The 17,424-nt window shown below is 41.2% G+C and overlaps 1 protein-coding gene across 1 annotated transcript; it reads right to left on the reverse strand.

Annotated features, from left to right (window-relative positions):
* Positions 1-781: 781 nt before the first annotated feature.
* On the reverse strand, positions 782-17,143 carry SAMD7 (sterile alpha motif domain containing 7). The gene is made up of 7 exons (XM_059388055.1): positions 17,058-17,143; positions 16,059-16,183; positions 12,408-12,486; positions 10,621-11,252; positions 9,388-9,509; positions 4,468-4,578; positions 782-979 (listed from the first exon to the last, which is right to left on the reverse strand). The coding sequence occupies exons 1-7, from the start codon at positions 17,141-17,143 to the stop codon at positions 782-784; spliced, it is 1,353 nt and encodes a 450-aa protein (XP_059244038.1).
* Positions 17,144-17,424: the final 281 nt, after the last annotated feature.

Here is a 17,424-nt window from a genome sequence, read left to right on the forward strand (position 1 = left end):
CTTGTATATTCTTTCAGAGACTTTCTGTCAAATGGGAGGTTGAAAGGCACTCCACAGGGACAAGCAGAAAGCCACTTTCATCTTCTTCCCTCCCTCCTGCCAACTCAAACCTGCATGCAGAGATAACTCTTCCCCACCCCTCTGGTGAAATCTGAGGTGGGCAGTATGGCTTTTCATCTCCCGCTCAGATAACCAGTAGTTATTTTTAGTCATAACATAGTTCCGTGTCAGAAAGAAAATGCTGAGTAACAGTCACTCTGAACTTAAAGGTTCAACCAAGTTTCTGTTTTTCCCTAACTTGGTCCTTCTTCAGCCTGGAAGCCTGAAATGAGAAAAAGTGGGGGCCCTGCCGTCAACGTCTCCTCCTTTTTACACTTCGCCACTTTTTCTTCTACCTCCTTTCAACTGCTGGAGGTTGCCTTTGTCTCTTTCTGGGTTGGGGGATGGGAAATGAGTGAAGAGACATAAGGAGCTCTTTTATGCAATACAGGTTATTTTGGCTTCTTCAGAGATTTCCACATGGAAACATCCAACTGTAGCTTTTTTTGGTGTTTGTAAATTCTCTCCTTCATTTAGCATTTGCTTCCAAGGATACACCTCCAGCCGCTTTGCTCTGAGGTCACTTTAGGAAGCCTTTCAGGCAAGGTCTCTAAGGGCTCCAGGTGGGCTGGCTTCTCTCCCTCCCAGTCTCCACCTCATCCCGGGAAACCCTCCCACACCTTTCAGAATGTCCTAGACTCTTTGGAAAACTGATTAAGACCGTTCTTACTCCTTGAGGGTTTTAATTTCTCACGCTATCTCGTTCAATTCCTTTAGGAATTGTTATATCCTGGGAACAAGGGATGTCTAATGTATTATCACCCCAGGAATTAAAATCCAAAAGAGGAGTTGTATCTGCTGGTTGATCAAATGCTTGTTTTGTATTGGTAGGAAGTGAAAGACTTTTCTTGTACAACATACTTTCCACATGCTGAGATACCTTTGAAGACAAAATGGTGACAGTAGTTAAGGCTAGAGATTCTTCCAGTAACCCAACACACTCTGCTTAGCCACAGAGGGCAGGGAGGTTGAGGTAATTTCAGGCATGGGTCATCTGTATAGTTGTGAGGGACACAGTTCTAGGACATGGTGGGCTTTTTATTTCTCTCAGTAGCATACAGTGTTTATTACTGTAATACTAGATATGAAGGGGGTAGTAACTTCCAAATTCCCATTCCCGGGTCTGCTGTGGTTCATCTGTGTATACCATTATTTTATTCTGAGTTCAGTCCACCTCATCCTTTTCAAACAGTCCTGCAAGAGATCCTACAGACACACCGTTCCATGTTTACTAATGGCCAACTGGTAACCTCTCCAAGCCCAGGCTGTAATTCTTTAGACGACTTCAGCACACAGCTGGCTTTAAATTGGCTTAGTGTTGAGACATAAACACTGCCACCTGGGGCCTCAATGCCCCAGTATCATCCGCTGGGCTCCTACACAAACCTGACCCTCAACGGGACCCAGGCGATTTCTATGTTGTTCACATTATCATAGCTCAAACCCAGCTTCTTCCATTCTAATAATATCTGGGTTCTCAAATTCCAGTAACTCTTTCCTCTCCTATCCCTTTCCTTGTATGCCTTGTCCAGGTCCACCCTCTTAGTTTCTGGCTTTCTGAGGGGGGGGTCTCCTTCTTAGCAGGGCTCACTGTATTGGAATATTGCCCCTGCTTCCCATTTTGGAGATTGAGACTTTGTTATCTTATCCATTGATGAACTCATGCCCGCTCACTTCCTGGGTCTTCCAGATGTTACCCAGAACCTTCCAATTCTGCTACTTCAATTGGATGCCTGGAAGTTCTCAATCCCAAGGACTCTACAACTGTTCCATTTGGTGGAATGTCTGGCATCAGTCACAGACCTTCCCCCACAACTCCTGTGGGAGCCCTGTCCTGTCGTGCAGGCAGAAGGAGTTTGGACATTAGAGCTCAGCTGGGCTCCATGGAGGCATTGAGACATGTCAGGTGGGAGCCAAAGAAATGACTACAGCCCTCAGAAAATGATTTGGGGTTAATACTAATGGCAAGTGAGAAGACTTGGAGAACATAACACTGTATGACAACTATAGTCAAGGTGGGGGTGGGGGAGAAAGAATTACTTGGAGTTAGCCACATTGTAAAGACCAAAACAAAACGAAACAAAAGAAAACAAACAAACAAAAAAACATAAATGATAAATTAAAGGTAAAGAAAATCAGATTTGAGAAAAAATCCTGCAGTGTCATTATAAAGTATGCCAAGTATCCTCATTAAAGAAAAATAAATTATTTAAAAGTGAATATGGGGTGCCTGGGTGGCTCAGTCTGTTAAGCATTGACTTCAGCTCAGGTGATGATCTGAATGTCCTGGGATCAACTGCACTGGGCTCCCTGCTCAGCGGAGAGTCTGCTTGTCCATCTTTCCCTCCCTCTGCCTCCATCCCTGCTCCTGCACTCTCTGGCTCTCTCTTAAATAAATAAATATATACATACATACATACATAAAATCTTTAAAAAATGAAGACCACATTGTACTGATGTTAACTTCTTAGTTTTGACAAATGTGCCACATTATGTAAGATGTTAATGTTAAAAAAAGTTGGGTGAATTCTCTGTAGTATCTTTGCAACTTTTCTATATCTAAAATTGTTCCAAAATAAGAAGCTGAAAAAAAGAATACAATGGAAACATGAAAGTATTTACATGAAATAAAGAACTTTTTTGCCCTAAAATTTTTAAGCAGATAAGAATGGCTTTTGAAGGATATTTTCAAATCTCATTGTACTTTGCATAAAACAAGCATTGTAGAAAAGTACAGTCCTGTATAAATTCTGGGAAGAATTAGCTGATGCTTCTTGGCTTCACTTTTAGGAAACTCACTCTTTCAGTAAATAATTTTTGACCTATTTATTGGTCTTGCATATTCTAAGAATACATCAGTCAACAAAACAGATAAGTATCTATGCTCTTGTGGAGTTACATTCTAGTGGGTTGGGAGAAATCAACGATACACATGAATATAATAAATGAGTTATATAGTATGATCTATAAGTGCTAAGGAGGAAAAAAGAAGAGCAGAAAAGGGATAGCAGCAGTATGCATGGGGGTTAGGCTGTGTACACTTTTAAATAGGGTGATCTGAGCAAGCTTCATTAAGCAGGTATGTGGAGCACCGATGAAGAAGAAGAGGGAGGAAAGCACGAAGGTATCGGGGGAAGAACATCCCAGGCAGAGGGAACAACCCTAAGATGGAGTGTGTCCACACGTTCAAGCAGTGTCTAGAGGCAACTGGTCAAAAGCAGTAACTGCAGGGGAGGGAGGGTACATAAGTAGAAGATGAGGTCAGGAATTTAAGGATCGTGGTGGGTGGAGAGGAGCACAAATAATACAGATCTTTGGCTTTTCCTCTAAAGGAGATGGGGAGCGAAGGCAGACTTTTGAGAAGGGAGACATGATCTGTCTTATGTATTAGAAGGATCATCCTTAACTGCTTTGTGGCTAGATGCTGGGAAAGGCAAGGGCAGAGCAGAGAGAACAGAAGGCTAAAGCAGTAATCCAAGGACAGATAATGGACCGTCAGTCCCAAATGAAGCAGTGGAGATGGCAAGAAGTGGTGAGCTAGAGTTAGCTTGTTCCAGTCTCAAGAGCCAGTTGAGAAACTCCTTGAAAGTTTGCAAGCCAGTGGTTAAGCACGGCATTATTAGAAGTTAAATTATGGTAAACTTACAATTAAACTCGAGTAATAAATATTCAAAAACTCATCACTTCTTAATTGTTTTTACTGAATTATTTTACTATTATTACTACTATTACTAGTTTAGAGAGTGGGTGTGCACATGCAAGCAGGGGGAGGGGGAGAGGGAGAGGGAGAATCTTACGCTGACTCCACACCCAGCACAGAGCCCAACGTGGGGTTTAATTTCACAGCCCTGAGATCATGACCTGAGCCGAAATCAAGTTAGACCCTTAACTGGCTAAGCCACCCAGATGCCCCATACTGTTATTTATTATTATATTTACTCCTGAGTTCATTTAGGTCCCTTTAAATAGAGAAACTATTTGCAAATGGGGTACTGCTGTGCATTTCTTCCCAATTCTGTATTCAGTGGCATTACATTAGGAGTTTGTCAGTCAGATTGGGGTTTTTGCCCTATAGAAATGAAATGCTACAAATCAGCGTTCATTTTGTGTTTGAAGAGAACTAGTTGTTAAGCATTAACCAGCACACCATTGCTTTATGCCTTCCAGCTATAGCTAGGAACATGTACCACTACTCCATCCAAAGCTTTCGGGTTCCCTGGCTCCTATCATGTCCCCACCCACAGAGGCAATTTTTCATAAAGAGGTCAAATAGGTATTGTGCATACTACAACGGGAGAAAAATTAAAAACAGATTTCTTTTAAGTCTCATACCATTAATGCATATTTAGTTACAAGAACTCAGCATACCTGTGATTGAATCTTTAGTGCCGGTCCTAGCTTTAATCCCAGAGTGCTTCGGAGATGCTCCTCTGTGAGTAACGGCAAGGTTTCCCCATCAATTGCATGATCTTTAAATACCTTATTAAATACAAAAGGTGTTAACTTTGTCTCTATGAGTTTTTAAAAAATTCTTGTTTTGTATATAGATATTTAAGTTTTGGAGGAAACATTAAGGCCGCTTGAGGCTGACACTAAATATTATAAAATTTCTCATTTTATATTATTCTCTTTTCTGTGCTTTGGTGGCAAGTTGTCTGTGTTCTTTAATTACTCTTAGAGCACATTATAATTCTGTTTATGGGACTCAAGTCCATCCTGGAGTAGGTATTATTTGAGGGCAGATCAGTGTCTTATTTACCAGTGGCCCTGTAATGCCATGGCTGGCACGTAGTAGGTATGCAATAAATGTTGCTGGACAATTTAATGAATGCACAAACAGACTGAGTAAAGGATTGTGGGTAAAGATAATGGCAGACAAATTTCACTTTTCACATAGACAGATACAGCCTCTGTCCACTGCCTTGGACGAATGGCAAGGGGAGGAGAGATAATGCGGGTGAGAACCATCATTCTGGGCCTTTCTGGGGCCCTCTCTGTTCTGACTGTGGAGTGGATGGCATCATGCCTTCCTTTCTTCCAGAAACTAGGAAGGCTGCTGGTGGACAAAGATGCCAGGCAGATAAAAAGGTGAATCAGAAAATCTGGGCAGACTGGCAGCACTGTAACTTCATGATTTCCAGCTTCAACCTGCTCAGCAATCCTATATTTACTGATGTGATCTGTTTTTTCTATTTTCAAGCTTTCTTCACACTCTTCAAGCTTAAGACCTTACAGGATTCTCCCTCATTTTTAGCAGACCATATAACTTCCTAATTGAAAAAGGAAGGAAGGAAAGAAAAGGAAAGGAAAGGAAAAGAAATAAAAGAAAGAAAGAAAAAAGGAAAAAGGAAGGAAGGAAGGAAGAAAAAGAAGAGAGAGGAGAGGAGAGGAGTGGAGAGAAGTGAAGAGCTTCTTTGGGGCGCTTGGGTGGCTCAGTCGGTTAAGCATCTGCCTCAGGTCAGGTCATGATCCCAGTGTCCTGGGACTCCCTGCTCAGTGGGGAACCTGTTTCTCCCTTTCTCCCTCTGCCCCACCCTCCTGCTTTGCTCTCTCTTGCTATTTCTCTCTCTCTCAAATAAATAAATAAAATCTTAAAAAAAAAAAAAAAAACACCAAAAACAATCTACTTCTAATTCTGCCCAGCAACCTAACCACAGATGTGCTCCAGGCTGCATTTGACATTGTTGACCACTTTTTCATGAAAAATGGTCTTCCTTGCCTTTGTGAGGCATCTCCCTCCTGGGGACTCTACTGAGGCTACCATTTCTTTATCCAAACCCTTCTGTGTTTGGGTTTCTGAGGCTTCTACTTTAGGTCCTCTTAGGTTTTCCTGATTTACCTCAGTCTTTGGCTTCAGTGAATGTCTCTCTATGCCAAAGTCTCCCTGAAACTTAGAAGCTGAATCATGCTAATTCTGCCTTTTAGATAGTTGTCTTTTTTTCTTTTTAAGGTTTTATTTATCTTATTTCTCTCTCTCTCTCTCTCTCTCTCAGAGCAAGCACACCAGTGGTGTGGTGTGGGGGCAGAGGGAGAGAGACAAGCAGACTCCCCAAGGCCTGATCCCAGGACCCTGCGATCATGACCTGAGCCACAGGCAGATGCTTCACTGACTGAGCCACGCAGGCGTCCTAGATGGTGTTCTTATCTACCCACCCATCTGGTGCTACCCTGGGTCTAGGGCTTCCCTACTAGCCTTGCCACCTTCAACCTGTTTTCATAAGAGCAACCTAAGTAACTTTTCTGAAATAAAAAGCTAGGCGCCTCAGCTGCCTTCAGGATGAAGTCATAATCCCTCACAGGGTGTCCCCAGCTCTTGGTGACCTGGCACCTTCCCCTATTCCAGCCTCCTGTCCTGCCATTCTCACCTGTCCTACCTTGGTTCTCTGTGCTACCAGGAACTACTCTTGAAATCCCAACTGTGCTAAATTCTTTCTGGTTCCTGGCCCTTCTCCTGGAAATTCCTCCTTTGCCTCACTTCCACCTCACCAACCCCCTCAGTTGGTAAACTCACTGTCAGACGCCTCACTCTTCAGGGAAGGGATACATTTTCAAACCCAGGCAGGTTGGCAGGCAGGGCCTGACCCTCAGCTCTGGTGGCGGAACCTGGCCCCAAGGCAAAGTTGCAGAAATTTATACTGTCACTTAGATGTCCCTCCCCCCTCATTCTCAACACAGTAGTTGAGGCCAAGAGCACCCTATAAACATACACATAGTTTTAGTGATTTCAGTTATTTTTAGACAGAGAACATTTTACCGTTGAGTCACCTAGAACAAATAAGAATCACTGAACACTGCATCAAAAATTAATGATATGTACTGTACAGTGACTAACTGAACATTAAAACAAACAAACAAATAAGATGTGTTGGAACATCTCCTGGACATCCCTGAACAAGTGAGCTACCAACCCTCTTTCTACATCTGTTTAAAAGAACTCATTCGCCTAAGAGCCTCGGGGTCTAGTTGTGGTTCTTTTCTTCTGGATTTCTTTTGATACCTGCAGGAAGCAGGTGGTGGGAGACTGCTGTGTAGCCACCTAAGGCAGAGATGAGGAAGAGGACAGGGTTGGGAGATATAGGGGGAGGACAGGGAGTGCAACTCCGGGGTAGCCCCAGGCTGTGACATACTAGACAAGGGATTTAGTGGCAGCTGCGCCTGAGCCATGCTGCTTTGATGCTTGTTGCTCTCTGCTGTGTCCAGGGACATTCTCTCTGTTTCTGCACACTGTACTGTCACTGAGCATGGCGGGTCATGCCCAGCAAGTCAGTGGCCTTCCTGCAGCTGATTTTGCCAGCAGTCCCAGGGAGGCAATAGACTAACGAGGAAGCGAGAGCAGAACTTGATCCTAGCCACGTTTGAGAAACACCTAGAAATAATTGTACCACTTCTCGGGGTGGGGAAAGGAGCACTGACATCCTGTTGGTGAGAGATAATGAGTCAGCCAAGTTTGGGGTACTCGTGTTTATGTGACTTCTATGTGTCCGCAAGAGGACGTGGAGGATGATAAAGTATGAAATGCACACGTGGCATCATTTATCACAAGAGTGGTTATTATCAAGAGCACTTTTATGTCTGATTAAGAATGATGAAGGTTCAAATAGATTCTGTCCACTGGAAGTCAGAGGTCACATGTTCATTACACACAGGGTTGCTTATTTCTGGCTGTTATAAAAATTTTGTAACTTTCCTAGTGGTTGATGAGGCACTTGATGCATGGCACAGATAAATTTAAAAAGTGATTACCCCATGGTGAATGACTAGTAAAACAATAATGTTATACTTGCTGAATAGGAGAGAACAGGACAGGAATTTTCATCAAGTATTCAAAAAGACAGGGTGGGTGACTTGAAGAATACAGCTTGCTTCGTAAGTAAGCTGCGGTTCTGTTCTCTTGAGGAGCCTCTGATAGAATGATGAAATTAATATTTATCAAGTACTTATAAAGTATGAGGCCCTCTTCATGGCTTACAACAATCCTTTGAGAATATATTATACAAGTATACCCATTTTACAGATGATTAACTGTGTACCAAGAAGATAGGCAACTTGTCCCAGGTCACATGTCCAGAAAACATGAAAGCCAGGTTTTGCACTTGTACTTCCTGGTTTCATACGCCATACTCTTAATGACGACGCTAATTTTTCCATAAGCCCCATAAACAGAAAAAAAAAAAAAGAAAATGTAGAAGAATTGACAGCATTACAATGAAGTAAAAAATGATCACAACACTGATAGCTGAAAAAAGTTATTTTTAACATCCGTTAATTATGTTCAATTATAATGTCCTTTCCTTGCTTTCTTTTCCTTTAATATATAAACCAAAGATAATGACACCAGATTTACTAGGCAAATTGTTACTTAAAATTGTGTTATTATATCACTTGCAGGGATGCCTGGGTGGCTCAGTCAGTTAAGCGGCTACCTTTGGCTCAGGTCATGATCTAAGGGTCCTAGGATCAAGTCCTACATCGGGGAGAGGGGATCCTTGCTCAGCAGGTAATCTGTTTCTCCCTCTAGCCTCTGCTGCTCCTCCTGGCTTGTGCTCTCTTTCTCTCTCTCTCTCTCAAATAAACAAATAAAATATTTTTAAAAAATAAAGCACTTAAAAAAATAAAATTTATGTACGAAAATATAGCACTGACATAAACTCTAAAAACTGGCCAACCTATTTTCCATATGAGTGAAACTAGTCTTCTTTCCACCTCTCCTGACAGTTCATTATAACTAAAAAAAAATAGTATTTTATCTACCAGATTTAATTATCTGTGTGTATGCACTTTTGTATGTTGCCCCAGCATACATATAGAATTTTAGAAGAGTTAACTTATTTTTTCAGATCTATTGTCCTGTTACCCTTTTCAGAATGAAGAATATTTCTATTACTTATTATGAGTAGCCTTAAACTTCTGGTACAGAAGTATGTACCCCCAAAGTATTTGTTATACAGAAGACTAGGGAATGTAGTAGACATTTCTCCCTGTTTTTGAATGTTTGTCCACTGAATCTTTTAATTTGGGGTGAATTCCAACCTCCTGGGAGTCTTGATAGAACAGAAACAAGCCAGACAGACATGGCTCTCCCAGCCTCCCCTGCAAATGGGGTGCGGGGACTAGACCCAAGCTCCACGGATCCCAGGCTCCTGTCCTATCAACCAGTGACATACGAAGGGGCAGATTATTGGGAATTCTCTCTGAGAGAAAAATACATGTTTAACAGAACTCATTAGGAAGGAGATATATTTCCTACAAGTGTCTTGTTTTCATGAAAACACTTCAGTGTTAAGTCACCTGAGCATAGTCTGAACAACCTGGAAGGCCACTAATGAAGTTGTACACGTCATCCACAGTCCATTTCTGAATATCTTCATCCAAGGACACATTTTCCCCAATTGTAGCCAGTGGGTGTGTTCCTTTAAAAATGGAAAGGAAATTATTTGGTGATATAAAATTTCCAGGGAAAAGGGGGAAGCTAGGAGTACAGTTTCATGTATGGTTACCTTAATTTCCTCAAATTCTATCTCTTACCACAGAGGGTCCCTTTAGACCCCTATAGATCTATGTATAGGCTCCTTAAAAGATACTGAGAGAAATTTTCTTCCCATCCAAGTACTAACCAGGCCCAACCCTGCTTAGCTTCCGAGATCAGACAAGATCAGCACATTCAGGGTGGTATGGCCGTAGACTGGGAGACATTTTTTTAAAAGTTGAGTATCTCCTTTCTTTTTCTTCCCCTAAAGATCTTTAATGACAGCATTATCATAAATAAACAAAGAAGTTGCCGACTGCTCTGTTTCTCTGCAATTCCAAGAGACATGCCATGTGGATTTCATTCTCCAGATGAACACTATCATGTTCTATAATGTTTTGTGATTTATCATGCTTTCTCGGTGACACGGGAATTTAGATACATATTCAAAAATGGCAAATTAACACTTTGTAAGGCAAGAAGTTGGTTCAGTGACCACACTCCCCCTCCCCTCCCCACAAATTCCAGTATTTTAAAATATTTTTGTCTAAAGAAGTTCTAGAAAACTATTCAGTATGTGTTTGGGTGGGGTGGGTAGTGTGCTAATGCTTTTAGGTAAAAAGGTATCACCACAGGAATGGGCATTGAAAGTTAATGTTTCTGTTTCACTGTCCATAGTTTTCTACAGTTAAATACAGGGGAGATAGAATTCATACTTCAAAGCAAGAAGTCCCTCTATTGTGTTTTGAAAAAATTAGCAGCCAATGAAATTAAAATTTTAGTTTAAAATGCTGGTAGGTTTCCCCACCCTTCCTCACCCTTGCCTTCCTAGCTTTTGCTGAAAGTTCTCTCTATAGCTACATAGGAATAGATACGAATGTCACTAATATGGCTTTAGTGGAGCTAACATAATTGAAGTGACTTCAAAAAGACATAGGTCTCAATAGGACTAAGAAAAGAATTAAGGAAACATGATGAGTATAAAGCATTACGGAATAACTTAGGGATTGGTGACCTGTGGCTCATAGAATCTGCCATTGGCCTCTGACACCCACCTGGCAGAACTGGTCGAGGAATTGGAGGGCAAACACCATTCTTTTCCCCACAGGCTGAGAAGCCCTGCTCTGAAGGCTTCTCTTTAGCACCATCCCAGGAGGCCTTTGCTTCTAGAGGTGCACCATGAGCTCCCCAAGGTTTTCTGTGGGAGGGCTCGAGCTCCCCACAGGTGTTGGCAAGAGCTGTAGTTGGCTTTTCATTGGTTTCACTTGACTTCTGGTTGTTGAGAGCTTCATTCTCTGGTTCCTTTGCATATTCATCCTCTTCATAGGAAATCCCATGAGTCTGGCCTAAGAGTTTTTCTTCTACTTGACTTTTGGAGCTCTCAATATCGCTGTCTAGAACTTTCTGATTCCCTGTACCTCTCCTGAGACGACGACATTTCTGACCCCAGCTCTCTAGAAAATGTGGACCAGTGGCCACTAGCGTAGGGTTTCCCTGAAGATTTCTCAGGGTGCTTCTGTGAAAATGCAGGTCACCAGCAGGAAGCATACTTCTGCCATGGTAGGGGGCTGGGGCAGGTGGCACACTGGAGCCATACAGGAATGGTATCCCTAGGCCTGCTAGTCCCTTGGGGTTCACTTTTTCTATTCTCCTTTGTTGGTAAATGGCATGCATTTCCATTTCCATCCTAAAAACAGAACAATATATTTTATACACCTGAAGAAAACCATTAGAAATACAGTCTTCATGGACCTCTGCCTTTTCTGAGATGGGACCTCTGCTTTTCCTGAGTCTTCACACTGCTTATCTGAAGTGTGTTGGGTGGAAACACGAGGTCCCCAAAAATTCACTGGGAAGGAGAGTTTGGAATAAAGATTTGAGGGTGAGAGGTTTGGTTCAATCTCTCAACGGAAAGGCAAGGCCAGTTTTTAAAGCATTAATTCTAATAGGTCTGGCAAATTCAGCAGGAGTGGGGATAACATAGCAGAGAGTAGTTTCTTGCCAGAGATTAATCCTCAAAGAAACTAAAATTCTGGAAAGAGGTTTTTAAACCCTGTACTATAATCACAGTGGGACTTAAGGCAGGCAGTAAGTCAATGCAAGTCTCAACTGTTACAAATCAATGCAGCTGGCAGGGTTTATGTAGGAGGACTTGTTGAGGGCTTTGCTTACTTTACTTTGGTTATTGGTTTTCACCTGGACCCCCTGGGGTTTAGTGATGAGAAAACTGAGGATAATGCCTTCTTGCACCCCAGGGTCATGCCCTATCATTATTGCTGTCTTTTCTTTCCATTTGCTACAGTAGAAGGCCATTGTGGGGGGCCACTGACGTGGGGCTGTCTGGGCTCTGCTCACAGAGTCTGAAGTGGAGTTGGCAAGCGTGGCTCCTATGTTTGGGCAGAATTGAAGTCATTTAAAATAGAAGGGCTGATATGAATTTCAGAGGCATCACAAGTAGGCATTTTAACTGTGAGGCATTGTTAAACTCTTATGATCTACCTGCTTAGCTTCACTACATAATTTCCAATCTTGCTTTTAACCAGCCTGAATCTATGTTTGTATATATTTCTTTTTGTAATATTCCTGAAATACTTTTTGCATATAATCAGAAATCTATCAAATATACATAATATAATATGTGTATGATTAGGGTATGTATAATGTATACAAATAAACAAATATAACAAATGAATGAGTGTATGTATACAAAAACTGTATCTCTGTCATCTAGCTATTTTTCAGTCTACCTATCTTTCTGTCTATTTACCTATGTGTCTAAAACAAATGAATAAATGAACAAGTGAGTGAATAGAAAATAAACAAAACAACACTGTTATGTTACCTGGCAGTATGCTGCCTTTGAATCATTTCATTTCTTCTGGCCATTGCCTTTATGGATTCAGGTGGTAAAATGCCCCAACCTTAAAAAAGAAAACCATTATCTCACTCCACAAACAAATTAACAATGTTTATTTTAAAATAATACAAAAAAAGTAATGATTTAAAACAGCATCTACAAAACCCTCCAGTAGAGTATAATGTTGGAAATAGTATCAGATAATTGCTGTTCAGCATTTTAGGGTCACTTTGGTGATGGAATGATAAATACTAGATAATTTTATTTTTCTTTAAGTATGGGTCTCATGATTGGTGACATTTTCCTGCCATACTTCAAAAAGGAAAAAAGATTCAATGAGCTGTGGATCGTGGATCTCTTCACTTCTAGCTTTTGAAGTAAAAATGGATAACTTTTTTTTTTTTTTTTTTTTTTTTTTGCTATAAGAGAAATTAGTTGACCGTAAAAAAAAAAGTAAATAAGTGCTTCTTATGCATCAAAATGTCTGGAAATAAATGCAGTGATTTAATGGGTAGGATATAAAGCTCTCTATGTGGACTTATTTGTGTATCTGAGGAAGATAATTTTTCCAAAATGTTTTCAATGATGTTGGGTAGAAATTATGTTCTTTGTGTAATCTTCTAAAATATCTTGAGATAACAGTGACATCACAGATTTGAAGGTTGTATTCTTGCTTCGTAACTTTATGCTCTATTGACTTTCTTCTTTCTCTGTACTCCTAATGCACTTAGTGTCTATATGTTGCTTTTCAAACTATCTATGGTAAAGGGAATTGTTTTTCTCTTAAAATTTCTACCCATCATAGACCAATACTTTTTTTTTAAAGATTTTATTTATTTACTTGACAGACAGAGATCACAAATAGGCAGGGGGTGGGGCGGGAAGCAGGCTCCCTGCTAAGCAGAGAGCCTGATGCGGGACTCGATCCCAGGACCCTGAGGATCATGACCTGAGCCGACGAAGGCAGAGGCTTAACCCACTGAGCCACCCAGGCGCCCATGGACCAATACTTTTAAAAATTATAACAAAATGAACTCTTTTAAAATTGAAATGAAAACAAGCACAAATACAAGTGAAAAAAAATACTAGATCAATAGAGAATTACCCTGTCAATTCATTGCAAAAGTTTCTCTATATATGTATTTATTTGCACAACCTCCTCACAGACCAGCACAGGTCTACAGAACACTCTTTAACATAATAGACACCCAAATTGTACTTATTAAGTATAGTTTTGTTCACTGATAGTTTTACATATGAAAATCTGTTCTCCCTAACAAGGGGATTAGTATCATGCAGGCTAGAACTGTTTCTTGTACATCCTTTGTACTAAGCTAGAAGATCTCCTTTAACTCCTATTAATAACCTATCTTGAAATAAATCGTACTATATCTTTTTAAAGGAGATTATTTGTCATTTGTAAAATTCAGAGATTAAATGAGGTGACCTCTAAAATCTTCCTAACTCTAAAGCTCTATATTTTTATAATTCAGTGGCTTCAAAGTATTCTTCTTTAGGGAGCCGGTATGCATAAAACTTTCAACCCGGGAGGTACTGGCAAAGGATGCAAAGAAAGTTCTCATGAGAAGTCCAGTAGAGAGGGCACAGTTCTAATTACCTGGATTCTAGGACCCTCTGAAATTTGGAGCCATCAAACCTATTTCAAGTTTCTTTCTCTTTCCCAAATAGATGACATCAAACTTAGGGCTAGTCCAGCTGTAATAATCCACTCTACCTAACATCTAATTTTTGAAATAGATTTCTGTCTTAGTTTCTGTTTTGATAACTTACTTAGTAACTCAGTTTCTGTAGGACTCAGCCCTTACTTTTCCCTTGCTCACTCTGCTACACATCAGCCTTGAGGCAGGAGACCTGACCTATGTCCCTGAGACAGGTGGTCAACTTGCTTGTGTATATACAAATATTGGCAGCTTCTGGATTTTTTATCACTAAGACAAGCTCTCTGAGTCAGCAATGAAACTATTTCACTGGTCTGTTTATGTGTTGTCTGTAACCATGGGCTGTAGATTTACTGGGTGCTTGCTGCCAGGAGGGGCTTTAATCTGGATCAACTGTTGGGACAGCCTTTTTGGTCCTTGGATCACTCCACGGAGTGTGTCTAGTTTCATATCTGGCCCTGGCTTGTCTGCCCGATCCCACTGTAATGGATCCATGCACAGCATGCTCAAATCTAGGCTGTTCTTCACCGGCCCTGACACCAGTGGTATTTCTTCTTGTGTCAAACTTTTCACTCACATTGTTCTTATCTACTCAGAGTTGTTGGAACTGGAGAGCAAGGACAAACAGAAATTCACGAATATAGTTTTGGGGAGATAAGATACATCAGTCTGATCTTCAGTATCCTGAGGAAATTCTCACTTCCTAATCTCTCTCAAGCCCCATCCAGTCATGTTTTCACTGATACCGCTCTACTGACTGCTCTTATCAAGATCACCAATGAGCTCCTCTTAGCTAAATCTAGTCATATATCGCTAGTTTTCATCTACTTGGCACACTTCACATAGATGCTCTCTCTCTCTCCTTACAACTTCTTCCCTTGCTGTCAAGGCCACCAGGCTGTCCTGAGTTTCCTCCCACCTCACTGGTTTCTCTTCCTGTTTCTTCCCTGCTTGTTCCTTTTCACATTTTGGATCTTTTCTGTGTCCTAAGAATCACCCTTTTAACTTCTATCTACATTCGTTCTGTGGGTGATCTCATCTAGCCTCATCTATGCTGATGACTTCCAAAATTATATCTCCAGGTTGCCTCCAGAAGTCTTTTCTGGGAGTTAACTGCCTTCCTGACATCTCCCAATGACGGTCGGTTAAGCGCCTCAAACGTAATAGGAGCGAACTCTGCCTAGGATATCTCTCCACCCCAAGAACTCTGTTCCTCTCATCCTCTTCCTCAACACAGAAATTCTGCCTTTCCTATTGCTCAGACCAAAATTTTTGCTGTCCTCCTCAACACCTCTCTCTTACACAGCTAATTTCTAAACTGTAAAAAAAACCCGTTATTTCTACCTTCAAAATAATTACAGAATCCAACCACATGTTGCTCTTGAACTGTCACCACCCAGGGCCAACCCCTCATAATCTTTTGGCTATTCTAATAGCCCATTAACTCCCATCAGTTTATCCTCAGAACTTTGATCCTATCAAGTTTGTCCCAGACACAGCAGCCAGAGTGATCCTGGTAAAATGTAAGTCAGACCACATGCCTCCTTTGCTTGAACTCCTCAAAAGCTTTGCTTCTTACTCAGAATAAAAGGCAAATTTCCCGCAATGACCTGTCAGGACATAGACAAACAGCCCTAAACCCCTTTAACTCTCAGATCTCATCTCCTCGTGACCTCCTTAGCTCCTCACGTGTAAGATAGGACAGATAGTAATAGTGCAACTTTTCATGTTACTCACCAGTAACTTGATGGTTGGAAGAGTTAAGCAACATACACTCAGGCACACAGTGGCAGAACCATGATTTAAATCTAGGTTGCAAATACAGAACCTACACGCATTACCGACACAGAGTTCTGCCACCAAAACTTAGCAGTAAATCTGATGGCATGATGGCAAGCATAAAGCAGCTGCCCAGGTCACAGTTGCTCCACAGACTGGAGCCATTTTTTGCCCATACCTGAGTAGACATGATTAGACAACATGCTCGGCACATTTGCGTTTGGTAGAACAGAAGATCCAAACTGGGAAGGAATGCAAAACTGTCTTGGGTCAGGAGGAGCTACGGTGGAAGGCAATAAATCTCTAGGGGAAAAAAGATATAAAGTAGATAAAATGATGTTGGAATAATACAAATTCCCCATTGTGTAGACAGTGGGCTCTTTTAACTGCCAGACAGAATTCTATCATCTCTTCCCCAAATGAAATGTAAAAATCCTGCAGCCTCTATTGGTTTAAATAGAAATGTGGTAAGAAAGAACTACTAAGGACAGACTGACTCAGCTGATAGCACGACAGATAAAGCAAGAAGAGAACATTTTAAGAATGTCTGCAAACAAGATCTAATCAAATCAATACTGCTTTCTGATTTCCCGTGACCAACATACCACTTGGACCACTACATTCTTTCCCTATGTTATGGACATACTTTGGATTGGGTTTTGCCATCTGGGCTCAGGGTTTGACTACCTGGGTGACAATTTATTTATTTTGCCAAACTTCAGTGGTCTCAAGAAGTCCAAATTTATTATTGATGCTCCACAAACAACAATAAATAATGGATATGACTTTCTTCTCAGAATGTCAAAACATGGGGAGCCCGGGTGGCTCAGTTGTTAAGCACCTGCCTTCAGCTCAGGTCATGATCTCGATCCTGGGATCGAGCCCTGAATCGGGCTCCCTGTTTGACAGGAAGTCTGCTTCTCCCTCTCCCGCTTCCCCTGCTTGTGTTTCCTCTCTCAGTGTCACAGGGCAAGTGCTCATCAGCTATGTGTTGAGTGAATATATCAAGCAGGCCTCAAATGGGAAGTGGCAGGAAGTGTGTTGACTGGACACTGCACTGGACACGAATCAGGGAAATAACATTAGTCAAGAAACAACATTGGAGTTATTATCATTTGAAAAGTTAATGATCATCCATTTTCTCCTTAGACCAGATTAGTATACTGGAAAAAAATACCTGTCTGCCATTGGAGGTTCAAATGGTGAAGGAACCAGTGGCATTCTCTGCTGCCCTGATGCTGTCAACAAAGGGTTCATGGCCATCATAGGATTTATCATCAATATCTCTCGCCACTGATGGAGTTCTAGAAGGGATCAGATAGATATGTTAACAAGTAACTCTACTTTTTGTGAACTATTGGATTTTTTCTTGAACACAATGAACACCTTTTGTATTTCCCCCACATTTGGGGAGACTGCTATAATAAGCTTTAAATTCCATAAAAGCCCCTCCATTTTAAGCACCCAGGTACAACTGTAGAACTTAGTCATTTATCAGTTTGTCCTTGGAGTTTGTTAATGAGCCCACAGGAAATACCACATCA

This window comes from Mustela nigripes, chromosome 2 (genome assembly GCF_022355385.1).
Source record: "Mustela nigripes isolate SB6536 chromosome 2, MUSNIG.SB6536, whole genome shotgun sequence".
Lineage (NCBI taxonomy): Eukaryota > Metazoa > Chordata > Mammalia > Carnivora > Mustelidae > Mustela > Mustela nigripes.

What these genes read in the sequence shown, in the direction of transcription:
- SAMD7 (XM_059388055.1), bottom strand. Translation starts at nt 17,143, where the DNA reads ATGGCCATGAACCCTTTGTTGACAGCATCAGGGCAGCAGAGAATGCCA. An exon ending in GAACCTCCAATGGCAGACAG is followed by an intron (nt 16,184 to 17,057) that starts GTATTTTTTTCC and finishes TTTTTCCCCTAG; the next exon opens with AGATTTATTGCCTTCCACCG. An exon ending in GTCTAATCATGTCTACTCAG is followed by an intron (nt 12,487 to 16,058) that starts GTATGGGCAAAA and finishes TTCTTTTTTAAG; the next exon opens with GTTGGGGCATTTTACCACCT.